The sequence below is a fragment of the Astatotilapia calliptera genome, chromosome 15 (genome assembly GCF_900246225.1).
Source record: "Astatotilapia calliptera chromosome 15, fAstCal1.2, whole genome shotgun sequence".
Lineage (NCBI taxonomy): Eukaryota > Metazoa > Chordata > Actinopteri > Cichliformes > Cichlidae > Astatotilapia > Astatotilapia calliptera.
In genome coordinates, this window is record NC_039316.1 from 1,613,774 (window position 1) to 1,639,789 (window position 26,016).

Below are 26,016 nucleotides of genomic sequence, written 5' to 3' on the forward strand. Positions count from 1 at the left end.
AGCTTTTTCTGCTAATGGCCTTGTTTCTGACAAGCCCACAGAACAGCACTAACGTTGAGCTCTGTAGTTTGCCCAGTTCATGTTGAGGAGCAGGGAAAGAAGGCATAAAATCGAAGATGAGATGTGGGACTTCAGAATGACTTCAGTGAAGTGGACTCTTAGTTGTGTGTGTCCCTCCCAATCGATCAGCTCATCCTCTATATTCACTTCTTTGTCTTACTCAAAGTTTCAGGTCAGTGAGCGTACATGAGATTGTCAAATAGAAGACGCTCAACAGTCTGTGCTCATTTTCGTATGTTTAAACTTCAAACCATTGCTCCTGACAGTGTTTGTCCCCCTGCCTGCCTCCTGCTGCAATGACCCAAATCAGCCCTGTTAATGCAGGAGATGCTTACAGTTACGAGCAGTAAACACTGCCCCGAGCTATCTGTGTCCAAATCCTTTTCTTGACTGCACTGCTCTTGGCAAATGCTTGCAGTGAATGTTTACATATTTCAAATATTAAATATCACAAAAGGCTTAACGATGAATTATACATTCATACTTTCAGTCAGACCAAAGTCCACTTCACTGTATGGAAGCTGTTACCTTTTGTTGGTATAAAGATACAGTCTTAACTCACTGGAAAATTGAAGCGCTTGTAAAGTATGGATGGGTCTTTGTGATGCACACACAGATAATTGGATATCATAAATGGCATAAATTTTAAAAACAACTCCATTTGTCTTTTGTATTACGTGTTTTTACACACAAAGTTTTGCAAGCGTGATTTTTAGGTCAAACATGAGCGAGCAGCTGTTGCAACGAGCGAACTCAACTGTGTCTGTGGAATACTAAACAAAATGTTTCCCTCGGATGTCTGGATGAATTTGCTGTGTTGTTTAGCTGCTCTTTGATCAGACAGTTGCAGATTTAAAGAGAAACCTTGGAATCCACACAGGCAAAAACAAAACGGTGGGTAAATTTAATATACTAAATATGTGCAAAAAAGGGGGCTTGGACTGGCATCTGCACTGGATTACATCAAGTATCAAACCAGTCCAAGCTTTTCTGGTACTGTATGTAATTAAGTGGATGTCATAAATGGTTGTTTTGATGTAGTTACTAAACTAAGACACTGCGTCAGTTCAAGTGCTGGCAAAATGTGCAAATGTACACTCACATTCACTTTCATCCTATTTTTCTCATGTCAGAGCTTGTAAATATAATGCTCAACCTGTCTGAGGATAACATCAGATTATGCTTAAAAACATGGAAACGTGCCGTTAAGCTCTTTTGCCACTTTGACCTTTTCTTGTCCAATGGTTGAAAGAATACTTTTCTTATTGGTTTGTATGGCCAAAAGCCTCTAGATGTAAATCAGTGCTTTGTGCGGTTTATGTGATGTGAATAAACTGCTGGGCAGTTTCCACAAATCGGTCCTCTTGGGTGCAGTGGGATTATTATTTTATCTCCGTGCTATCAGGTTACGTGGGATCATTCTGGCACCCAAATGGGGCCAGCGGGCATGGAGGGAGCTGACAGGCGCATCACTAGCGAGCAGAGAATTTAACCCAGGCTAACAGAGCCAGGGATCTGTGTCTAATGCAAGACCCCGATGCCAGGTTACGGTGAATGGGACCCATTGTGTATCCCAGTGATCTCTGTGTCCCTCAGACAGAGACCCACTGTCTGGAACTACCCGGGAGGGGGGTGGTGATGAGTCAAGCAAACTCCCCCTCAGTCTCTTTCCTGGCTGGCTGCTCCCATCACACCAGGTTAAATCACTCTGTGCAGGTAGCAGACCAGAGGAGGGAGTGGAATACAAAAGAAACAGGGAAGAAAAACACCAGTGGAGGATTGGTGATTTGAGCTGGTATGAAGGGGGTGACATTTTCAGTGTGACAGTACAGGAATACTCTCTTTTTAAATCCGAACAGGTGCCCCCTGATGGGACGAGTGGGGCCTCTTTTTTGGTATCTTGACTCAAATGAAGAGCTCTTTGCAGATGTCCTGGCTGGTGCAGGTTTGCACCTGCCTCTTAACCTCTGTCACAGTTCTCCCGCTCCCTAACATCTTCATCATTGTTATGTTATTGTTTCTTTCTCTCACTCTCTGTTTTTCTCTCCCCTTAGGGGACTGGACGCCTACCAACTAGCGAGTCCTCTCCAGCTACAGGCTATTTGTCCTGCGTCCAAAAGCCTGAGGCTGTGGTCCATGCCATGAAGGTAATATTAGTCAGGGAAATCAATCACAGGGTGTAATTGTTGGTAAACAGTGTTACAGCTTTTGTATCATTGATGCAGCTGTGATGCTATCATAGTGCTGTTCCTGGAGAATTTGCAGGATGATGCCTGAAGGCTATTATGGTATAGCTGCGACCAGCGTGACAGTTCAAATGTGGGAAAAACACATTTGTTGCTAATGTAATGTTACTTTCTTTTAAATGGTTAAAAGGGGGTAGCATTATATTAGCAGATAAAGTAGTACCAGACCATGCCTAGAAGTACTTAACCATGTTCAAGTGGGTCAGGCTGGTAGCGCTATGGAAAAAAACAAGAACACATTGGCAGTTAGGCTGGAAGATAACAGCGTTGCCTAGTGTAGTTCTGTAAATACAGAAGGAAAATAAGACGTGTCCAACCCTGTGTCTGCCATCAGGTGCTGGAGGTCCACGAGAACTTGGATAAGCAGGTTCCTGAGGACTATGAGGATGATCTCAGCGAGAAAGAGAAGGCCATTGTGCGAGAGATGTGCAATGTAAGTGCACCTCCTGCTCCCACAGATGTACTCGCATCCCGGTCCTTATTCTAATTGTCTGTGTGTTGTCATGATTATTGGAGAGCCTGAAAGTGGGGGGCTAGGTGGGTGTCTGAGCTCTCACACAGGTCTGTTGCCATCACTGCAGAACCACTTAGCTAATCACACCACAGGTTTGTCACTGATGTAGTGCCAATAATATAAAATGCACTATATGCAGACCATTAGTGTAACAATGGAAAAATGAGGAATTTGATAGTTGTAAATTCAGTCTGTTCATTAGCTTTTTTAATTCATTATACTGGATTCAAATCAGGTCAGTTTTGAGCCTTTTTGGCTAATGAGGAACTCGTTTGGGCTCATTTGGTTTGGAATGACACAGCAGCTCTGCCTCTTTCTTTCTTTCTATCCATCCCTCTGTCTCTCTTTTTGTGCCCCCCTTTTCCACTCCAAAGCTGAAAGCCCAAAGTATAGAGGCTCATAGTTGAGCTGTCAGAGCAATTAAACTGGTGCGGCAGGAAAAAGAGCACCACCCCCTCCTCCCTCCCAATAGCACTCCTCCACCTCACCCTTCTATTCTTCCACCTCTCATTTTCCCCTCATCTTTCTCTGTCTGTGCTGAAAAGGCCTTTCCCAGGATAAAAAGGTCTGCTGATTAGAGCGAGTACGAGAGTGGGGTTATCTGGGCCCTGCAGAGGTATGTGACAGGCCAGGAATGGGGAAGCACTACAATAGTACCTCTGTAACATCACCGGGGTCTCGCGGGGGCCCCTCTCACTCTCATAGAGAGATTTCAGCACCGGAGAGACGACACGGACTGAGATAGAGTCCCGTTCTTGTCTTTATGCTTTGATAGAATTGGAAAATGGGTGCAGTGCTTCATTGAAATGTTCAAACATATACAGTGTATAAGATAACAGTTGGGATAACTCCAAAGAGCTTAAAAGTCAATATTCGATCTGTCCACCTTTATTCCTTAATAACTCTCTTAAGCAGCATTTCTTAAAGTGGTGTTTGGGAATAGTTCTCCAGGCTTCCTGAAGGCCATTCATGGCTGCTTTTTGATCCCACGCTGTTTCAGTAATGTTGAAGAGGAAGGCCTGTTCATGACTGATACGGCTCCATTGTGTGCTTTTTTCCATCCGTGTACGCTTTTACTGCACTGGGAGTGTGTTTGGGATCGTTGTCATGCTGAAAAATGAAGCTGTTGCCAGTCAGACATTTTCCAGATGGTGCTACACGGTGGGTTAAAACCTCACTGTGCTTTTCTCCCTTTAAAATTCCATAAATCTCCAACACCACTGGCTGAAACGCTGCCCAAAACCATGACAGGGCCTCCACCGTGTTGTACACATGGCTGTTGTCCCTCTCTCCTGACCTCGGCCATACATACACACCCTGCCTTTCTTAAGAATGGGCCACCCCTTCTACTGAAGCCATTTCTGATCAGGTTTCAGTGAACAGTAGACGTATCAACTGAAGAATGAGTCCAAAGAAACACTTTGAAAGACCTTCAGAAAGGCTGCAGGACTGTTGCTCAAGACCACTTAAAAAAATTATGAGAAAATCCGGCTTCTTGAAAGCAAAATATAAAGAAGCTCGAGACTTCTGCACTGCACTGAAGCTCTACTGTAGTGTGAGTGTGTGTAGTCCTCCCAGCTCAAAGCCAAACTGTGGGCATTTGAAGTTTTCCCTCTTGAAGAAGAAAGTCTTTTCTTTCCAGCCTCTGTGTCTGCCCGTCTTTCTCTCGCTGTTCCTCTTCCTCGCTCAGCTCCTCTTCTCTCCTCTTCTGTTCGCAGGTGGTGTGGAGAAAACTGGGTGATGCAGCAGGATCAAAGCTGTCCGTCAGACAGCACCTCTCTGGTAACCAGTTCAAAGGCCCGCTGTAGCATATCAGCCCTAGAGAGAGACGGAGAGATATCAGGATCCACACTCACCTGAAACGCCACCTTCCCACCTGCACCTACACGGACCCGTCACGCCACCGTGCTCCCACCTGCCGACAGCACCCGGCATTCCTCCGGCGAACGCTCTCTTTTTAGACTGGCTACAGAATGGACCTGTTAGTCTCGTTGTTGCCTGTATACGTTTTTGGATCTCTGCGCTGACATGTTGACAGCCGGCAGCTAGTGTCACCAACCCGCCACTTTTCTGCATCGGTTTGGAGGCTTTCTCTTTTCTCTCTGTAAACAAACACCCGCTTTCGCTCCTTTAGAGCTTAGCTGAGCTGTAATAAGCTAGGGATGAGACGTGGTTTCGAGCACAGGTGACGGGGGTGGGGGGGCAGAAGTTGGCAACAGTGAGGCGATTAATACTAGTTTCTATGGAGAGAGACACCCCCATCCCCTCCCGAGCTCCTGTCACATGTATGACCCCGCCTCCCCACTTCCTCCAGCGGTCAATGAGTATAACTAGCATTAGCATTCTATAATGTTAGCCAAGTGAAACCCACTGTGACCTAGCGCCTTTTTGCTCGTAAGACAAGTCTATGGATAATAAAGTCTAGAGATCGCTGTTAACTCGTGTATATTATGTATAAAACCATAGCATTACGTCATTGTTTCTGTTGATTTGACTTTATTTTGTATTCTAGCGTGGCCATGTGATCAACAATTGAGTTTTAAAAAGCACACACATACACACCTACATATACAAACACACACAGACCTCAAACAGGGTTTGCTTTTGGTAATACTCTTTTTTTTTTTTGTTATTGTCATTGTTATCATTATCATTCTTTTCCAGATGAATTGCTCTTACTCCTTCTCTCTGTAATGTTCGTTCAAATGTATCCGGGCCATTCTGAATCTGCCGTCTCGCTCTGTTTATTAAGGAACAGATAAATTTTCTTACTTTTGTGAAACGGGCTAAAAATTGTATGCTGTGTGCATGCTTGACAATCATTCTCTCAGGTTGGGAGGGCTACAGCTTTACCTTTGCCCATCTGTGACCGTGCGCGCATGTGTGTGAGTGTGTTTAAGAGTGTGAGTCTGTGTGGGAGGAGACTGAATGGTTGGAGCTGTAGCATCTGCCTGTGAATCCTCTTTTTTTGGGCCATTGAACCCTGGTTACAGCCCGATTGAAGGCTGCTGAAGACATTTTCTGAATCCATCCAAAATAAAATGTAATTCAATAACTAAAATATCCTGAACCTCCCCACTCAGTTTGATCTGCTCTGAAACTTTTTTTATACAGTGGTTTGAAAAGTGCATGTTTGTCACAGTTGCAGGTTTCAGATCATCAAACTAATTTAAATATTAGATAAAGAAAACACAAGTAAACACAAAATGCAGTTTCTAAATTAAGGTGTTTATTATTAATGGGGAAAAAATCCAAACCTGCATGGGCCTGTGTGCAAAAAGTGATAACTGGTAACCTAATAACTGGTTGGGCCAGCAAAAACCGCAATAAAGCAGCAACAACTGCAATCAAGCATTCACAATAACTGGCAATGAGTCTTTGACAGCGCTGTGGAGGAATGTTGGCCCTCTCATCTTTGCCGAATTGTTGTAATTCAGTCACATTGGAGGGTTTTCGAGCATGAGCCGCCTTTTTAGGGTCCTGCCACAGCATCTCAATCGGATTCTGGTCAGGACTCATTTTACTTTGCATAAGCCATTCAGAGGTGGTATTGCTGGCGTGTTTTGGGTCACTGTCCTACTGCAGAACCCAAGTGCGCTTCAGCTTGAGGTCACAAACAGATGGCCGGACAGTTGTAGGATGGTTTGGTAGACGACAGAATTCATGGCTCCATTTACAACAGCCAGTCTTCCTCCTGAGGCGGATTAGCAGCTCCAGCCCATCACACTACCGCTGTGACCCTTTCCAGACTGAAAGCTGTCAGTGTCTTTGTTTCTCAGGTGTTTCTTCGAGTCGTAGCATGATGTCTTGCTTTTTGAGATCTTTTAGCCTGCTCCACTTTGTCAGACAGGTTCTATTTAAGTGATTTCTCGATTCAACAGGTCTGGCAATAATCAGGCCAGAGTGTGTTTAGTGAAACTGAACTGTGTGGGGGGGTTTTTTGGGTTTTTTTTGTTTGTTTGTTTTTTTTTTAACTGAACTGTGGTTAATCACAGTTAATTCCTGATTTAACAACAGGGGCAATTACTTTTTCACACAGGAACTGGTAGGTTTGGATAACTTTTCTCCCCTAATCAGTGAAATCACCATTTAAAAACAGTGTTTTATACTTACTCGGGCTGTTTTTGCCTAATATTAAAATGTGTTTGATGATCCAAAACATGTAAGTGTAACAAATATGCAAAACACTGGGAAATCAGGAAGGGGGCAAAGACTTTTTCACACCACTGTATCTCTGACGATAAGGGTAGGGAAAGAAAAGTCACATAGATGGATATTAGACCGTTTCTCGCATCATGGATTCAGCAGGTGTGTTTATGCAGTGCGTGTTTTATTGAAGTTATTTTTTCTTTTTTAGAATATGAGATAAGTCTTCCCCTTGATGTCTCCGTACCATAAAACACTAACATTTAAAACAAAAAACTTTTCTTGATGTCAGAATGAACAAATACTGTTTGTCGGTGTATTTATTGCCAGGTGTAACATAGTGAGATAGAGATGGGAGCGCAGTTGGTAACTGAACGGTCACGTTTTAAACTCATCAGACGGATTTCGTGTTATTAAAGTTGTCTGATGAGTTTGCCGAGTGACTCGACAGCTCAGGCTCTCCCATCTCTAGTGTTATTTGTTCCAAATTAGAACATTTCTGAGGCTACCCGTTTGTCCACCTTGGTACTCTCAATTAAAGGGTTAAAATATATAGATATATATAATAATAATAATCAAAGTATGATTTTTTTTAAGTGTCCTTTTTCTAGGAACCGATTTGAAGCCATTATACAATTTTGAATACTTTATATATGGCAAATGATTTGAGACGTGCCACACTGTTTTCTTTATTGTGTTTTAATTTGGACCCAGCTGTATATTTGAAGAAAAAAAAAAAAAAAAAAAAGCATCTGTAGTGTTTTTTTTCCTGCCTATATGCTAAAGCCACAATACAGAAACCTAGAATCTACAGTGTAAATGTATATTCCTTTAGTAACTAGCATGACTGGAACCTCTTTTCGTGGTTTCACCAATAAAGGAGAATATTTCGCTGGTGAGACCGAAAACATGAAATAGTCCACTTTTAGAAACATTTGGAAGAAAATAAACAAGTTGCTTAATGATGTTGTGAACGGCTCTTTATTTAAGCATGCGCTACATTTATTTTTTTTTCACTAGCTGGGGTAGGCTGCCCTCTGGTGGCGGAACGGTGGAAATGAAAATGTAAAACCAAAAACTGGAATGCGCACCACTGGCCAATTTATTAGGTTCCCCTGTTCCCTTCAAATCTGCCTTCATTCTTGGCGTAGATGTTGAAAACAAAACAGTGATTTTGGTCCACGTTGGCAGGATAGGATGACACAGTTTCTGCACATTTATGGTGAAAAATGGACATGTAAGTAAAGTTTATTTATATAGCACCTTTCACAGACATATGTCACAAAGTGCTTTACAAGGTAAAAACATAATACAGTCATAAAATACATCATAAAAACCCTGGTCTGCAACAATACTCACACAGGCTTTTAAATCTGGCATTTAAATGATGCTCATAGCTATAGGTTGTGCTGGATCAGGTGACCCATGATGCACTGAGTGTTTCTTCTTCAGTCACCTTTCTCAATAAATCTCTGTCTCTCTTCCACAGCATGTCTTTATCCTGTCTTCCTTCTCTCTCCCCAACCAATCACAGCAGATGGCCCCGCCCCTCCCTGAGCCTTCTGCTGGAGGTTTCTTCCTGTTAAAAGGGAGTTTTTCCTTCCCACTGTCTTACTTGCTCATAGTGTGTCATGTGATTGTTGGGTTTTTCTCTGTATGTATTATGATGGGGTCTACCTTACAATATAAAGCGCCTTGAGACTGTTGTTGTGATTTGGCGCTGTATAATATAATTGTATGTTCAGAGATGCTCTTCTGCATACCTTGGTTGTAATGACTGGTTATTTGAGTCAGTGTAGCCTTCCTATCATCTCAAAGCATTCTCCTCTGACCTCTGGCATCAACTACGTATTTTTGCCAAGAGATCTGCTGCTCACTTTCTTTCCCATTTAACTTCACCAGGTCATCATGACTACGTCTATCTGCCTAAATGCTCTGGGTTGCTGCTATGCGATTGATTAGATATTTGCGTCAATAAGCAGTTGAATGGGTGGACTGAAGAAGTGGGGGAGTATCATTTTCACTGCTAAAACCGATTAGTGGAAAAGGTATCTGCTCATCTGTCTGTATCCTGGCCTCTGTTCATAAACATTTGACTGGTGGAGATAAAGAGGAACATGAGCTGGTGTGTAAAGGGTGGGAGAAATCTAAGAAGCAACACCTTCTCTCTTCACACAGACCCCATTTTCAGCTATGAAGAGCAGGTGACGAGAACTTTTCTTACACCTAAACCAAAGCACAGAGTAGTCTAAGGCAGTTTTATACAGAAGTGCTCAAAAAAACTGAAATCTACACTTGCAAACTGTCCAGTGTTAGTTGTGGTTGATCTGTGTGTGTTTCCTGCAGTGCAAGGAAATAAAAGGTGCTTAAAAGTAAGCTGGTGGTGCAGCGGTTAGCACTGTGGCCTCACACCCAGGTTTTGCTTGTTCTTCCTGTGTCTCTTTTCTCAGAGTACTTAGATTCACTCAAAAGATGCTATTTTTTATTTTTATAGTTGTTTTTATGTGTGGCTGTAGGAAAGTTGTCACTGTTTACTGATGACCTGCCCAGGCTGTAACCTTCCGCTCTTCCAAAAAGCAGTTTTTCATCCTTTTAACTATTAGTGTTCTGCGTGTGTGTTCCCACTGCAGCAACAGCCACTCAGAGGTACCTAACCCAGAGGAAGTACTTCGCTCTGCTTTCTTTGATGAACTTTTGACTCTTTTAAACTTATGGCCATAAAAAGTACCATTTAAAAAAAATAGAACCAAAGCAAAACCCAGATAAAGAACAGCTGAAGTCAGTTTTTCTTTTCTTCTTTATTGGGCTTCTTAGACCAGTGACAGTGAATGAGGAAATTATTGTTTTAATGTTTACTGCTCTGGGTGCAGAAGCGGATGAGAAGATGGGTGGTGACATGAGGGGGGAAAAGCAGCAGAAATGTCTTGCAACACTACCTCAGTGTTATCAGAGTAAAATGTAAAAAACAAACAAAAGAAAAAACGCTGTTTAAACCACAAAAAATATACAGCATGTGTCTGTTCAAGTCTTTCAATACGACAGTCCCACAGCATATTCAACCACCTTAAGATTTTATTACACTGCTCTCAGCAGAACAATGAGAATGTGGAGAAGAGAACACAAAGTGAAGGGAGGTGTATTCAGGAAAACCAATAAAGGTGACAGAATAAAGGAAGGAACACAAGACCCAACCTTAGATCCACTCAAAGGCTGAATGAAACTGGAACATTTCACCATCCCACAATTAGTGAGAGTGCATGTATGACAACAGAAAAAAAAATCTCTTATTTCCTGATAAATTTCCAGAAAAAAACTAATAAAAACAATGACTGGACAGTGTTTCTCATAAGCTCCTGGAACTGGGCACTGTGAGTACCTATCCTCTACATATTTGCTAATTTGTTAACCTTCCTATCACCTCCCATAACAAAACTGTCCAGACCTCACTTTATCTTTACAGTCCATTTACCTACACGCTTTCTTTCACAACCCTGCACCTCTCTATCAGAAGTTAAGTCATGAAGCAGCTCCGCTTTTCCTGTTTTGCTCCAAGATAACAAGATCCTGGTTGTTTTTATTCGCCCCAGTTGTGGCTCTGCACAAGCTCAGTTCACAGACTTATCACATTCTCATCTCATCCATGCGCCACGGTTCATAGGCATACCAGGCGGAGGGGGCAAGGGCACCTGTGACTGTCCTGGAGGCACTGGAGGTGGAGGAGGGTACCCAGTGGGTGGAAGGGCCATCCCTGGTGGAGGCACGTGGCCTGGTGGCATGCGTGGAGGCGGTGGCGGGGGGTAGTTGTTGTAGACCGGTGGTGGATAGGATGGTGGCAAGCTGGGTGGTGGGTATGTGGAGGGAGGAGGTGGTGGCCCAGGAGGAGGTGCTGAAGGTGGTGGATAGACGTGATACATTGGGGGTGCGTAGCTGGGCGGCATGGAGTAGGAGGGACCCTCAGTCTTCATCATGGACTGTAGGCTCTGGTAGCCTTCACCAGACATATAAGAGCTCGTTGTGGACATCAAGTAGTTGGAAGGTGGTGGAGGAGGAGGGCGGTGGGGCAGCGGAGGAGGCTGGTGTGGAGGTGGAGCCTGTGGGGGAGGAGGAGCTGTTTCATTTCCTGGTTCTGCTTCTGCGGGAGGAGCTGGAGTGAAAGGACAAAGTAAAGAGAAACGACTTGTTAATAAAAATCAGCTTCCCTACTGCAAAGATCTAAAATGAAGCTCTCCATTCTCAGACAGTGAGCACACGGGCAGACCAAAACTACCAGGCTTAGCCACATAGGAGGTCTCATTATGAGGCTCAAGCACTAATCAGATTGGTCTGGGATAGGTTAGGGGTATGCGTGTCTTGGGAAATAATGTCCAGACGAGATGTGGTTACGTAAGCAGACTGAAAGGACTAACGACTGTGGGCTGCTTCTAAGCTCGAGCTGCAGGCAGGGGGTCCTGGCTGCTCATTATTGGTTGCTGTGGTGGCGCACGCAAACAGAGTATTAAGAGGACGCCAGCACGTAACGATATTTTGATCCAGCTCTAAATCATTTGAACTTCCTGGACAGTGTAAAGAATGCAGATGACGTAAGCTACACAGTCACGCTTACCTGGGGGTGGCTGCGTTGTGGGTAGAGGAGGCATGGGGCTCTCCAGTCGAGGAATCTTTGATCCAACTTGTTCTGTGAATTAAATAGAAGCTTTTTAAGACAAAACAAAACTGTAACTGCGTAAGCAAATGCTTCTGTGCTCCTGGATAATCATAAAAACCTCAACCCTGCCAGGAAAATCTAACTGCCGTCTTTCATCTTTCTCTAAACTGCTCTTCGTTGACATTAATTTGTTGCTTTCTTGGAGACATTTCAGTTTAATTTCATCAGATTTTAACAGCTTTAAAATCTGCCTAATCATTAATAAACATGTTACCTGGAGCCTTTGGTTCATCTTTGGGGGACGTCTGTAACACAGAGGAAATAAAATATGAGCCCCGTGCATGAATCATGTTAAACACGAGTTGTACAGCACAGGCTGAATGTATACTTACATGTGAGCGTTTAAGCTGGCGTGACGGGCTACCACCCTGAGGGGAAGTCTTTTTTGGTGGTGGGGGAGGAGGGTTAGCGGCTGGCGGTTGTCCCTGTGGAGCTGGAGGAGCAGAGATCGGAGCAGCAGGTGCCCTCTCCTTCTCCTGCATCTGCTGAGGGATGGGTTTGTTTCCCTGAGAGTACAGGTCCAGGATCTGGTGGCAAATGTCTGGAAGGCAAAGACATGTTTTTTTTGGTAAAGACAAAAAAAAAAAAAATACAAAGGAAGAGGCTTTAAGTGGAACGTCTTTATGCTGAGTACCTTCAAGTAGCTCCACTGGAACGTCCTGGACAAACTGCTCCCACCAGCGGCGTGTAGACTGCTTGTTGGTCCATTCCTGGATGTCGAATTTGCACAGGCGGCCAGCCAGGTACATGACAGCGACCGCGATGATCTCCGGCTCCCACTGCAGAGACAGCATGGTGCACAGGCTGCAAACAACACGAGAGGTGGTTTGAGTTTTTGCCCGTTGAAGCACCAGGTTATTGTGACATCACCATATAACTTTGCATTCCTTACAAATGAAAACTAACCAGGCTGTAAAACCTGACGCACAAAATCCTCACCTGTCGTTGACAAAGGTCCAAGCCATTTGCAGCACCTTGCACACTTTATTCTTCTCCCCTGTAACGTGAAACAGGTCAGAGTTTGCCCACAGGACCATCATTTCTCACGCTCTGTGGAGCTGATGTCATACTTATCCTATCTCACCTTTGAGCTGCTTGACATAGCGCAGCAGGAACATGTAGGGGTGCTCCACCTGCAGGTCAAACTTGATCGTCTGGAGCAAAATTCTCTCTAACACCATCACCTCTTCCTGTTAAAACAAGCAGGCTAATTAAAAGCTTACTGCTGTGTCAGAGTATCGTTCTTCCAAAAAACACCCTGCTCGTAAATGTGGAGGCAGTCTCTAAAAACGCTGTAGGTGCTGGAAATCCTGCACATGTTAAAAACATGAAAGCTCACAACTAGATTGCATGTGTGGTCGTTTTCTCTGGATGTTGCCATTTGTTGTGGCAATGAATGACAAAAAATTCTCCTTTTAAAAAATGTAACAATAATATTGTCTTTTGGAAAAATCCTAATTTTAGTGGCTTAACAAGACAAGTTCCCATTACCTTTACTTCCAATTAGTAACGATAAGCCAGATGAGAGTCGAATAGCTAAACTTTTCATTTAAAAACACTTAAGTAAGAAAGAAGCTGATGTACAATTCTGACTTAATGACAGTAGTTAAGCTACTAAAAACTGGTGAGAAAAGCCAGGACACTGATGGTGGCTTATAACTAAAAGGCTGATATCCAAATACCAATGAGGTATTTGGTATGACTGCAAATGATTGGCAGTAAAAGCCCTCTATAAGTTAAAGCTATTGGACTAAAGGCTTCAGCTCAACTGAGTAAAGCACTCAGGCTCATGTTTTGGGAGAAACTGGCTAATTCTAGCATGATGCTAAATAAGCTAAAGAGCGACTGGGAAAGCAAACAAGCCGTCTGTAAGATGCTTGTGCCGCTTCATGTGAGTGCTGTAAATGTGTCTAACAAAGTGACAAGTTATAAGCCAGGTCCAGATGTCACAGATCTATCAGCTCTATCAAAAGTACTCAAGGTTAAGTGAAACAGAGGCTACTTCAAGTTAATAGATATTTTAGCTCGCCAACTGGTAAGAGGAAAAAGAAAATCTTGAATGTTGAGAGGGAGTTTTTAATAGCAAAGACGTGAAGCGGCATAATGACATAATCATATTCCACTGCATTTACAGCTTGTTCTTGTTTGGTTTTGACCCCGTGAGAGCTGCCGGTTTGATTACTGTCTCTGTGAGTCAGGGCACATAAAGCTGTGTTGAGTGACGCTCTGATGACCTCGCTGATGTGTTTAAAGAATGAGTCATGGCTCACTGTGGTATTACACACCTAATGTACCAGCTTAAAACTAAAGAAATGTAAGCGTGTTTGAGCAAAGCTTTGTATGCAAGTGAACACAGACAGTTATTCTAATAAAAGCGAGGAATAAAAGTTTGTTTGTAATGCAAGCCTGCTTCGCTTACAGGCAGCAATGGTAAATAAAAGCCCTGATCACTAAAAAAATAAGTAAGGAACTTTTTAGGTTATTGGAAACTTCAGTTTTACCAGGACCTCATTTATTCTGCCTGTATCAGTGAGCGCTGTTACACACCACCTGTTTTTAAACAGGTATTCACACCCATTCTGCTTCTGCAATCACAAGTGAAAAACCTCTCAAAACAAAGGTCAATACAAGGAACTGCACCTTGGGATCATCTCCAAACTGGGCAAACTGCACATCATTCAGGAGGCTGCGGGCAGTTTTAATGATATCTTTGCACTTCTTTGGGGTTTCCTCTACTTTACCAGCCAAGAAAAGACAACAAGCTCCCGTCACCTGTCGAGACACATATCACACCATTACTTCACCATTACAAACATCAGGTCTGCTTCCAGGAGTGAAACAAACAGAGACCATTATCAGATTGACTTACATATCTGGGAAACTGCTTGAAGGAGTGAAACATGTAGAAGCGGTGGAAATATATGATGCCCGTTGCCAGTGTGTCATAGTGTCTGAATGCAGGTCAAGGACTCACAAAGACTATTAACGGTTTGCAAAATATCAGCTTTAACATGTGACTCTTTAAATTAAAAAAAAAATTCTTTTAATAATGCTTCCACAAACATCATTATATATAAGTATTAGGGGTGCAACGATACACAAAATTCACGGTTCGGTTCGATACTTTGGTGTCACGGTTCGATATTTTTTCGATACAAAAAAATGTTCATGCCTTTTTAATTTGTCATTTATTAAAATTATAAATATATATTTTAACTCAAAAGTACAGTTTTTAAATTTAACCCTAACCCTTGTGCGTGTTTTTTATTTTGACAGCGAATGCGCACCAGATCTGAATGAGGGTGGGGGAGATCCATTTTGCAAGGAGAGTTTAACTTCTGTCTCGCTAGCTTGCCCTGCGCTCTTCCTTCTGACGATGCTGTCTGTGTTGAGCGCTCAGTGAATCTGTGTTCGACTACTCCGCCTAGGCTGCACTGTCGAGCCTAGGCGGAGTAGTCGAACACAGATTCACTGAGCGCTCAACACAGACAGCATCGTCAGAAGGAAAGTTGATAAAATAAATTAAAAATTTTGTATTGTTCGATACATATGCGTACCGAACCGAAAGCACTGTATCGAACGGTTCAATATCGATACGAATATCGTTGCACCCCTAATAAGTATATATCAGACAGACCCTGTAAAAATGTTCACATTCACATCAAAGTAGGTTCTGTGAGAAAGGACAAGACAGCCATAAAAGGCGTTTTCAGATGTATTGCTTTTTAAAAGTCTCTTTATCTTTAACTATAAAACTGAAGCATGTGGCACTGATTAATCTTGTGACCCTTTCTCTTGTAGCTGTAGCAATGAATCTATCATCTAAATCAAGGATACAAGCCAAGTCGGGTCCCCACGTCGAATATGAAGCGAGCCCCTTCTCTGCGATAACGGGCCTCTGTGCCAGGGTCCAGACCCTCAGACTGAGAGGGCGTGTGGGCTAAATCCTTCTTGTCCCAGTACCAGCATGGTTTTATATGGTCCAAGATTGCCTGGCCCGTCATTGACGAGTTTTCCTTGGATTCCTTCATTGATTGAGGAGAGGCGGTGGATGGACCCGCTGTGCTGGACTGCTGAGATAAAAATAAAAAGGATCATCACTAAGGGCAGCAAAGCATTAAATAGCATAGCTCACACGAGTAGATATTTACGTTCAGGCAAAGAGTACCACAAATCCTGTCTCTTTCTTAAAAAGGATCTGTCTATAACCTGGCCACCAGTGTATTCTGTGAGGGCCATAGCGCAGTTTTATACACACTCAGGCTTATAAAAAGTGTAATTAGCTTGTAGTCCACGGTGTGAGACGCTAAAGAGCAGTAAACATTTCTGAGCTACACTGAGCTCCAAGTCCAGGCTCGTTGTAAACAAATCGATGATTAAAATGGATTCAGATAGCAACATAATATATTTCTATAGTTTTCACGGATCTGTGAATGTCGGCTCCCAGTGTGCATACAGCTGCACAGCAGAATCAACAGTCCAGTTTACACACAGCGAATAATGCTTTGCAAAGAACCCGCTACTGCTGGCACTGTTAGCTGTGATGGTAACTTAGCTTCGTAAAACTAAAAAAGCCGCTAGAGGCGGAGATTAGGGTAACACGAGCCACACACTCGAAGCGGCTTAAACGCACCGACAGGCTAACATCTATGAAACACTCAAGCTGAGGGCAACCAACGCCGTCACATCAACAGGGCCACTCTGCACCAGCCTCGGCTAGCTAAACCTCGGCTAGCAAACTTGCTCCACTCGGTGTAACGCCGAAGCTTCCGACATGTCACAAGTAGTTCAGAATTCAGCCTCTTCACCTCCCCGCCGCTTCCAACGAGACACAACTCTTACCTTTAACATGTAGACGTCCGAATAAATCGCCTGAATCAGGCAGTTGTAGCAATAATCCACAGTTGATCACAATAAGTTGGCTAACAAGTGAACAACAGACCCCATTGTAACAAGGGCACCACCATTTTGCGGTACGTCAGACCGTTGGATGACGTCATCACGCAGGCACTGAGGTACACGTGCTCTCGGGTCACATTTTTCTTTCCATTTCCACTGCTAAATTAATTTCATTCGTGTTTTGAGTCTATCTAGCGCTGCTGGAAACAGCCCGCCTTTCCTGAAAACATTTTAAATTCTTATATTCTTGATAATAATCTAAAGGATGATATTCCCAATAATATCCACTAGAGGGAGACACAGAATCTCTCTTGGACTTTGGCGGTCAGCATTGACCAAATAGTTTACATGTGCAAATTACAAACAAGCAAGCAAATATTATTTACATTGTGCTAAATAGTCACCGGTTATTTTCACACCTGGTGAGTCCTGCAGCAGGTAACACCCAAACATAGAAATATGCTCCTCATAAGAAATATCACTCGATGTAGCAGTAGCAGGATGTTTAAGGAACCCAACCAAACAAGTATGAGTTGTGACCAGTATAAATGCGAATCTGCAGGTAAGTTAAAAATTAAATTAAAAAGAAAAAATGACAAGGTTAAACACGTATAATACATAAACTGAAGCAGATTTTCCTTTGATACCTATAGATCTTTATACATCTGTATGTGTTACAAACATACTTCTGATGCACAACTGGATCTAAGAGTAGATGAGTTTTGCCGGTGTTTGCCTGATAGTGCACATACTAAAGAACACTGAGCCAAAATCTACTCTGTCTGACTCCCTAAAATAAACATCACTGGTTTATTTTACTGATTAAACACAAGAAAATCCCTCATTCTTTTACCTCAGTGCCGGCGTTATCTTCTATATTACTCGTGAGTTATTTATATCTAATCAAACAATACGTACACGTTTAAAATTAACTTAAATATTGGTTTTGAGCTGTATGCACAGAATGACGATGATATTAATTAATACGCAAAACAATATATGCACATGAGATTCAAACTGCAAATAATTATCATGTATTATCTGTCGCTATGGCTTCTGAGTTCAAACATGAAGGTTGTGAAACAGGACAGATTAGGAAAGTTTACCACCTCATCCTGCTGCAAAGGAGAAGGCGAGAAAAGGGACTGATTAGGACAAAAAAAAGATGTGTTTATTGGTAATGGAAACTTGCTATCATATTAACCAAAAAGGAATTTTAAGCAGGAAAATGAAAATATTAGAAAAGTAATTTTCCTTTAGGCTCCTGTTGTTGACACGTGAAAGGTGCAGCATCATCTGTGCTTGTTTAAATGTCACTGCATAAGAGCGGGGCTTGCAAGTAACATCTTGTGCCCTCTGCATCCCCCTCCCGCCCAGTCTCACTTCTGAGAAAAGCCAGCATTGAATCATTTACTCCGTCCAAATTAAAATTTGGAATCTGCATGCATTATATATTCACCCCTGCTCGGACAAATCCTCTTAACTGTGGGAGAAATTGTCAGGATGTGTCCTGTAGAAAAGTAAGAGCCTTGTCTAGTTGTATTGCCTGTAGCAAGGGAGCATCTCAATCTGTCACTCAAATCCACACACACACACACACCAGCCACCGTAAATCAGCTTATGAATAATATATACTTATACTTTCTTTATTAATATTAAACATTGCATAATGAAGCGCCGACTATAAGCAAATCCCAGAGCAATATTCATATTACCCCAGCTCTCCTGGAGTGGACCTTTCATTGTTTATGTCAGCTCTGTCACGCTGTGGTTAAACGCGTTGAAGCGACTGCCTCCAAAGGTCTGCACGCTTAACCCTAAAAACTGTATAAAGTCCAGTTTCCGTCATGTACATTAGTCTATTTTAGGACTATATTAATGTCTTTGTTGTATTCTTTGGAGAGTAAATAAATGGGAGGGACATGAAAAATGGAAGACGTAAGGGATGCAATGATGGAGGTGACCCAGAGTCAAAGCCGGGGGAGTCGCGTGTCCACACAAATGCAAAAGCTTCTAATTTTTAAAAAAAAAACTTTGTTATCGGGCTCATTATTTTAATGCTTAACTGTAAGTTACAAACAAGGCAGATCTTTCTAAAGTCAGTAGATTGCATGTCAGCACCGTGGCCCCTTGTAAGTTGGACAAAACTTTCACATCTTGCTTGGATGTTGCCCCGTGGTGTGTTCAGGTACCTCCTCTTGAGCGACCGCACTTAGCATGAGAGATGCATGTCTCCTTAGAGGCAACATTTGGACTTAAAACCTTTCCTGTGTCCACAAGTGGGGTATTTGTGGTATGTTGGCCCCATGCAACCCAGCTTTAAACTGCCTTTGCCCAGAGCCTGCAGTTACAAGCTATAATGGAGACATTGATGTATTATTGAGAAACCCATGGGTAAGGATCAAGGAGCTGCTCGCAGCCGGCAGGGATGGCAAGAGAGAGAGCGAGAGAGAGAGAGAGCGTGTGTGAACTCAGGATAATGTTTTCCTTCAGCATTCAATATGTCCGCGACTGCTGTTGCTCTCTTGGCCCGACGCGGAGTCGAAGACACTCCGTGTAATATCACATATCGAATTTATGCGCTCCAGTCAAAGCAATATGCTCGACAACATGCTTGGCCTATCTGTGAAAGATAGCTGTTGTGCCGTAGTGTTTCCATGTGGCGTCTGCTGAGGTTACGTCTACTTGAGCCAGAGCTGAGATGACATTTCATTTATATAAATAATTACTGTCCTGAAAGTCCCCTAGGCCTGCCCCGAAGCAATCAAACTTCTAATGCTCTTAAAATTGCCCACCATGTTTTATTAATGGCGGGCTGTAAAATGTATTGCTATGGCTGCACACTTCTCTGCTGATCTACGAGGAAACAGTGTCAACTTTAAACGGCCGTGTGAGGCTATTATTTTTATTCGACAATGTATTTCAAGCAAATTACGGCACGGCACCACTTTGGACTGTATGGTGTGGTGGCATTAGAGCTGTACTAACCTGTATCTCAATGCAGACCCGTACGTGTGCAATTACCTTCCCTTAGTGCTATTAATTGCCTCTCAGTGAACCCGATCTGCTTTTCCAAGGACTCTCTCTCAGACGCTGAACTGTATAAATGGCAAATTAAGGAGGCTTCATTCTAAAAATAGGGATGGAGTTTAGTAATGCTGCATTAAGGTATCACCGCCTAAACAGGTTCTCCAGACTGTGCCAACAGAGGGTACTGTTGCCTCACAACATATTTAAATGATCCCCAACAACAAAGCTACAGCATGGGTTTTCCACCCTCTGACTCAAATGTGAGTAAATACTACATGTATGGTGCCATGTGTCCTGTGCATTGCTTCACCGTTTACACAGCCGACAAACGCACAGCAACACAAAGGATTAATTGTCTAAATTAAAGGTGACCCTTCATCCAAGTTTGACTTGGACCTGATCGAGGTGTTTGCTGTTCTTGTTTTAAGATCATTTCCATCTGGCGTGCCTGTGAGGCTTCTGTAAGCAAGGATGATGAGGTGGTGGTTCTAAATAGGTAAAAGGTGAAATGACCAGATTGATTTACTTCATACTATTTGTGATAGAATTACCAAAAAGAAAAAAGAAAGTCAAGGTGAATTTTGGCTGCTAACTCGACACTGCTTCCAATAGCCAGACATGAGCGTGTCTGTGAAGTAGCCACTGCTGAGTGATGTTTGCGTCTGAAGCTGGTGGTGGAGCTCTGGGGAGCCACTGCTGGTTGCCCCCCGCAAATTGTCTCTGTGTTGTTTGCCGTTCACACCTCTGTAGTGGCTGATGTCTTGGACGCACTTAAACTTGAATGAGGCAACACCAACCACACACACAAACACCCACACACACATGCGGGTCGCCCCAAACAGGGCATGTTTCGTCGTGTGAGCTGCAAAGACGGCTCAATAGGAGACACTGGAGCTTGTTGGAAGGAGGGGAGGGAGGTGTCTCTTGTCCGTCTGCCCGCCTGCGCTCTCTCTCTCTCTCTGTCGCTTTCTCTCCCTCTCTCAATCAACGCGGCTACTGCCACGAGAGCCAAGAGTTGCCGTTTCTGCGCACCGATGCCAAAACGCGCGAGGGGAGTCAGTGCCAAAGGGTCATTGTAGCGCGCCACTGCTGAGATGGAAGGACTGTAGGGAATCCTAAACTAAAGAGCCACCATTTGAACCCAGATGATATAATTATATCATTAAAATTAAAGAAAAGGAGAGGAGTTAAATAGGTGACAACATCCATCACTGGTGGAGTGCTCCGTAGGCTACTTAATCTGTCACCGCGGTCGCTGCAGAAGCGGACAGTCCAGGATTTTTTTTCCTTTCCTTGTCCTATTTGGTTAATCTGCAAAAGCTCACTTTACCGGCGCACTCATTAAGTCATCGGTTGTCTGCAGACGCTTCCTTGCTAAAACTACACTTTTTTGGCGTCCTTAATCCAAGTGTTGCTTCCTCCGAGGCGCAGCAGGACACCGTGGACTGAGCGGTCCTTCATCCTTATCGCGCTGCTGTCCGACTGGTGATCTTTCCAAAAGAAAAAAAAAAAAGAAACAAAAAAAGACGATTTCCAGCTAAAGACTGTGAAAAGCAGCAGGGGAATACAAAAGGGAGCGGGAAGTCGGGGACCTGTGATCCAGAGAGGACCGACACCACGGTCCAAGCCGACTCCAAGTGCCGTTCACCGGGCGATGCCAGAGTAGATGCCGGGGCAATGTCCCGCCGCAAGCAGGTGAACCCGCAGCACTTATCGTTGACGCACAGGGAGACAATACAAGGTGAGGTTAAAATCTTTACACGCTTATCACTTCCTTTATCGTAACATTTACTGCTTTGCAATTTTGTCAATATTATTATTTAGCCCGATTCGGACTTTCGGGCCAATATAAATAAATAAAGAACTAAACGTGATTAATAACGCACTTTTCTTTTTAGTAAAACACGAAGACAGCACGTTGTTTTCAGTGATTGCAAAAAATGCGCCGAACAAGAAAAAATAAATAGATCATGTGATATCACTAATGCACAAACAATAAAAAATAGTAGGTATACCGTGCAGCTGCTTATTTAAAACTAAACTTTTAGACTCGATGCGAGTGACTGCATGGCTTCTAAACTATTTTATCATTTGTATCAGCGTAAGTGAGACCGTTTTTACATGCGCCTTTTTCGGCTTCAGTGGATTTTACTACAAGGGACGATCCTGTGACAGCTACAACTGGGGTGTCTGCTTGATTGTGTGTGTGAGTAGCACTCACACACACACACACACACACACACACACACACACACACACACACACACACACACACACACACACACACACACACACACACACACACGTGCACTGAGGTTGTACTCTAACAATTCATATTCAATTTTACGTTTTCTCTTCTCCCGGGATGTGTCACATTTGCGCGTGGATACTTTGTTAAACATTTCCACAGAGGGTGAGTTTGCACGATTAAAGTTATTTTTCTTTCTTAAAAAATAGCCTCTTTCTCTTTCTCTCTCACTTTTTGTCACACACTCTAACATTTTGGCACAAAGCATCAAACTTAAAATGATTTTTTTGCGACACACCGGCCCACAAGAAGAATATTTAAGAATGGAGCAGGGCACGAAAATAAACACACACACACACACACGGGGAAGATCACTATTTTTTTATTTGTACTATATTTGCTAATCTTATTATTACGTGGGCCACATTTTAGGATCCGTAGGGTCACAACTTCTTTTCACGAGTGCGGCAAAAAAAACAAAACTGCGCAGGATTTTTCCTTTTTCTTTCTTTCTTTCTTTCTTTTTTTTAGGGAGGCGAGCATATGATTAAAAAGTCTTATAATCCAATTTCAAATCAATTATATCAATCTAACCTTCATCTCCCAGCGCTCTGCTGTGCCTAAATCCAATTTCATAGAGGCCTAATCTGGGTAATTCATTGCAGAAGTTCATGATGTAATCTTTGGCCAATCTGTTTTGCGTTGAAAACGGTTAGGTGCATTCCGTCCCACCCGACACATTTAACATTTAGACTCATCACTATTCACTTTGGCACTCTCTCATTGACTTTCCCCTCTGAAGTTTTTTTTCTTTTTGTTTTTGTTGAAATTGTTTCGCCAATTTCAGACACAGAGAGCGATCTGAGAGACACATCCAGATATAAGCGGTTGGTTTTTTGTTAAATTAATGGAATTATTTTTATTTGTGATAACGTGCAGCACCACGTTAAGCTGATGCTTGGCTATGGTGCAGCTATTGATGTGAAGGCTGATTCTCTCTGTTGTCGCTCTGGCTGTCTGATAATTAATTCAGGTGGAGATGATTTCAGCCCCAGTCGTACATTTTTTCGACTGAACCGAAAAACAAACAAACAAAAATTTGCAAAACTTTGTTTGCACCTCAGGCACTGCTTTTGTGTGTTTAACACTTAATCTGGATAAAGTGTGTCTAACAATTGCAGCTTTTTTTCACCCTCTTTTTTACATAACATCCCTCTGTTATTAGTCAACTCATACAAATTAAGGCTAAAATAATATTTGCTTCTGCTTCTGCACCTGCTGAATGTCATTAGGCTGATAATTAGCTGTCACAGATCAGCTTTCATTTTCTTAATTTCTCTGTCCAAGCTCTCAAGCTGCGCTGAAATGTCCCCAGGATTCATTTGCTCTTGCCTGAAGCTTTAAATGACTGGATTTAGAAATCTTTTTAATCATCTCTGGCTTGGTCTTTAAAAACAAAAAAACAAAACTTGCAAGTGTCACAAAACAACTTAATATCTCTAAATGCTGACAAATGTTTTGGTGCTTAGCCTAATAACACAGGGGTGGTCGAGTACAGGGTGGAGGAAAGGAGGGGAAATGTGTGGAGAGAGGGCCTGGCTCTCATCTTCTTTCAGTGTCACCTACTTAAAAAAAACATACTCCAGCAGTGGCAAAGACCTGAGAGGCTCAGGTTCAAGAGGGAGGACTTGGACCTGTGTCCACAACTCAGGCTGGAGGACAAAGAGGGGCAGTGGGAGGAAAGCCAACTTGTTATTTGATTAAGTCAACACATGTACGGAGATACTGCCAAAGAAAAAGAAAGAAAGACGAGAAGAAAGAAGTACATTTCTGAAAAAAGAAAGTTTGATTTTAATATCACTTTGCAGCTCGACGGTTTCACATTTTCTGTATCAACTGTCGAGACCAGTCTCGGCGTATCTCTTTATAAAAGGAATGATATTTAGCTTCTGCAGGGCACCAGCATTCATCAAAACACACGTCATGGCTCACTGTAACAGAACACAGCCTTGTGCCAGCTGCAGGACTACAGGTCATGCACTACTTATGAACAGAACCTGAATATCTGCATATTTCTGGACAGGCTTAGCAGAAGCCTGTGTACTTGCCAGGCCAGACATCTAAAGGGGTGAACAAGCGACTGTAACTGCAGTCGAGGCACTCAGTGCGCAAGTATGCAGCAAGGAAGGAACACGCTGACTCTATGTAGATCTGCCTATACTGTGCAACTGCAGAAAGAACCACGCTCAGAATACATCAGCACGTATCTGTTTATGCTCTCACTGTGACAAATGCAGCAGGCCGATTCAGTCGGCGCAGTTTATAGTTCATTCTCGGTTTCCTTACAGGGAAATCATCCCTATAGGCTTTTTCAGGCTCGGTGATTCAGCTTCGGAGTCACATCCGTGACAAAGAGAGACCTGTCACACAAATATCCTTATGAATTAGTCAAATTAATGTGGAACGACTGGCGTTTAGCATCCCAGGTTTGCTCCCCCCCCTTTCTTCAGAGAGTGGTGCATTTGCAATCTCGAATCAGATTTATTACTGTGAATTCTTCTCTGGATTCAGCCGTGGAAACGCCTCGTGATAACTGTTTACCCTCCGAATTGGCATGCTACTTGTGAAACAGTTAATGTTTTCTTCTTTATGCACACCATATGGCTGTCAAATGATGGGGAGAAACCCACCGTACGCAGTCTTACGCCACAGTAAATATGCACACACATTGTGGTAACCGGATGATAATCTCACAGGGGAGATGACTGTTGAGCGATTTATGATTCACTGCGAGGCAGTGCTGCAGTTTGTTCGCCGATTTTCCTTCTATATTTCAATATTATCGAACACGTTTAATCCGTTTTGCAATGCTTATAAAGCGGCTTTTTTAAATTATTATTATTATGATATCTCTAAAATTGTTTGTCAAATTTGATTTATATCACCAAATGTCATGCCTCAGAGGTTGCAAGTCATTTATAGCGATTTAGTGACAAGTCACAGTCAGCTGCAGTTGTATTTTGCTCACTTTCAGGCCTGATAATCTAAGATTTATGATAAGAAATAGGGCTGCTACAGATTAAATGGTGATATGATAATGAAACACACAGGCCTGGCCTTTCACAACGCACACTGTTGCAGCTCTCCTTGGCAATCGCTGCTGAGAAAAAAGGGGAGAGGCTAAGCGAGGCCGCTTGTCGTTTGAATTTTTGATTGCAACCATCTGCGTCGTTGCTGGTGTCATTTATTTTCAACGACAGCGTGAATCTTTCCCAACTTTCCCCTTTGGGGGTTTCTGTGTGTGTGCATGTGTTCTCAGCTCAGCAAAATGGAAAGGGGGAAAACAAAGAGAGGGAGACAGGTCTGAACCCATACGCTATGGCCGACTGTCATACGAGTGCCCATGGCCTTCCTCTGCCTTTCAACTGCCGAACAGAGCGCGCAGCTGGTATTAAAGTGTTGTGTAAGACCAGCGGAAAATAGTTTCGTGGTTTTCTGTTCTGACACTGCTTCTTCGGGGCATTTCGTCAAATTCAAATAAAAAAAAGAAAAAAGAAAATTGTGTCTTATCCAAAAAAAATTGACTCCCCCCCTCCTCTCCTCCTTTTATTCCGTTGGGAAGAGTAGAGCTTGTTTTGCCGTGCTGTCAAATTTCCTTGCTTTTGCCCTCACCTCGGGCACAGTGAAACTGCGAGAGAGTCGTCATGTATAAGAACATATAAGAACAAACACAATAGTTGAGGATTAGAAGGACTTATAGGTGCAATTAATGTCTGAGGACATGACTGGAGGCCAGAGTCCTCCTATATGCACTCTGGCAGGTTTCACCCACCTAGCTGGTTTTACCCAGCCGCTAACTTTTTACCAGTTTAATCACCGCTCGAGCATAGCCAAACTACACGGGATCAATTTCAGCATTTGCACTTAAAAGTATCTAAAAAATCCCAAAAATATTTTTTTATTAAGTGTTTTCTGGCCTTTGAACAGCTTTTTTTGACCTTCTACAAAGATGGAAATTTTGGTGAAAGAGGCCCATTGTCTTGAGCTCCCATCTGGTACATATTGTGCAGTGGCTGTGTGCAGCAGCAGCAGCAGCAGTAGTAATAGTGGAGTGAATGACTGACTCTCTCCTCATCAAACTGATAGGGGGTGCTCTAAGGCTGCCTCA

The 26,016-nt window shown here is 42.9% G+C and overlaps 3 protein-coding genes across 10 annotated transcripts in view; 2 read left to right on the forward strand and 1 right to left on the reverse strand.

Moving 5' to 3' along the window:
• The window catches only part of ccdc85cb (coiled-coil domain containing 85C, b), a 47,450-nt gene extending 41,904 nt beyond the window's left edge, over positions 1–5,546 (forward strand). For all 5 annotated transcript variants that reach the window (XM_026194064.1, XM_026194065.1, XM_026194066.1 and 2 more), the window contains 3 exons: positions 2,115–2,207; positions 2,641–2,739; positions 4,539–5,546. In XM_026194064.1, coding sequence (XP_026049849.1) covers positions 2,115–2,207; positions 2,641–2,739; positions 4,539–4,628 — 282 coding nt within the window. In that variant the 3' untranslated portion in view covers positions 4,629–5,546. The remainder of the gene's footprint in view (positions 1–2,114; positions 2,208–2,640; positions 2,740–4,538) is intronic.
• A 4,203-nt stretch (positions 5,547–9,749) lies between these two features.
• ccnk (cyclin K) lies at positions 9,750–16,668 on the reverse strand. Of its 2 annotated transcripts, none has more exons than XM_026143130.1 (11): positions 16,514–16,668; positions 15,509–15,741; positions 14,541–14,622; positions 14,312–14,443; positions 12,756–12,861; positions 12,611–12,668; positions 12,306–12,475; positions 12,004–12,212; positions 11,886–11,916; positions 11,570–11,641; positions 9,750–11,110 (listed from the first exon to the last, which is right to left on the reverse strand). In XM_026143130.1, exons 1-11 carry the CDS (start codon positions 16,520–16,522, stop codon positions 10,596–10,598), a joined length of 1,617 nt encoding a protein of 538 aa, XP_025998915.1. In that variant the 5' UTR covers positions 16,523–16,668; the 3' UTR covers positions 9,750–10,595. The 2 variants fall into 2 exon arrangements, with proteins under 2 accessions (XP_025998915.1, XP_025998914.1); XM_026143129.1 differs by having other exon boundaries at positions 15,509–15,744.
• A 3,792-nt stretch (positions 16,669–20,460) lies between these two features.
• The window catches only part of bcl11bb (BCL11 transcription factor B b), a 37,061-nt gene continuing 31,505 nt past the window's right edge, over positions 20,461–26,016 (forward strand). For all 3 annotated transcript variants that reach the window (XM_026194446.1, XM_026194448.1, XM_026194447.1), the window contains exon 1: positions 20,461–21,341. In XM_026194446.1, the coding sequence (XP_026050231.1) occupies positions 21,278–21,341 (64 nt within the window). In that variant the 5' untranslated portion in view covers positions 20,461–21,277. The remainder of the gene's footprint in view (positions 21,342–26,016) is intronic.

Coding starts and splice junctions, on each gene's coding strand:
- ccnk (XM_026143129.1), bottom strand. Junction 14,444..14,540: donor TCAAGCAGTTTCCCAGATAT/GTAAGTCAATCT, acceptor GTGTCTCGACAG/GTGACGGGAGCTTGTTGTCT. Junction 12,862..14,311: donor AGTTTGGAGATGATCCCAAG/GTGCAGTTCCTT, acceptor TTGTTTTAACAG/GAAGAGGTGATGGTGTTAGA.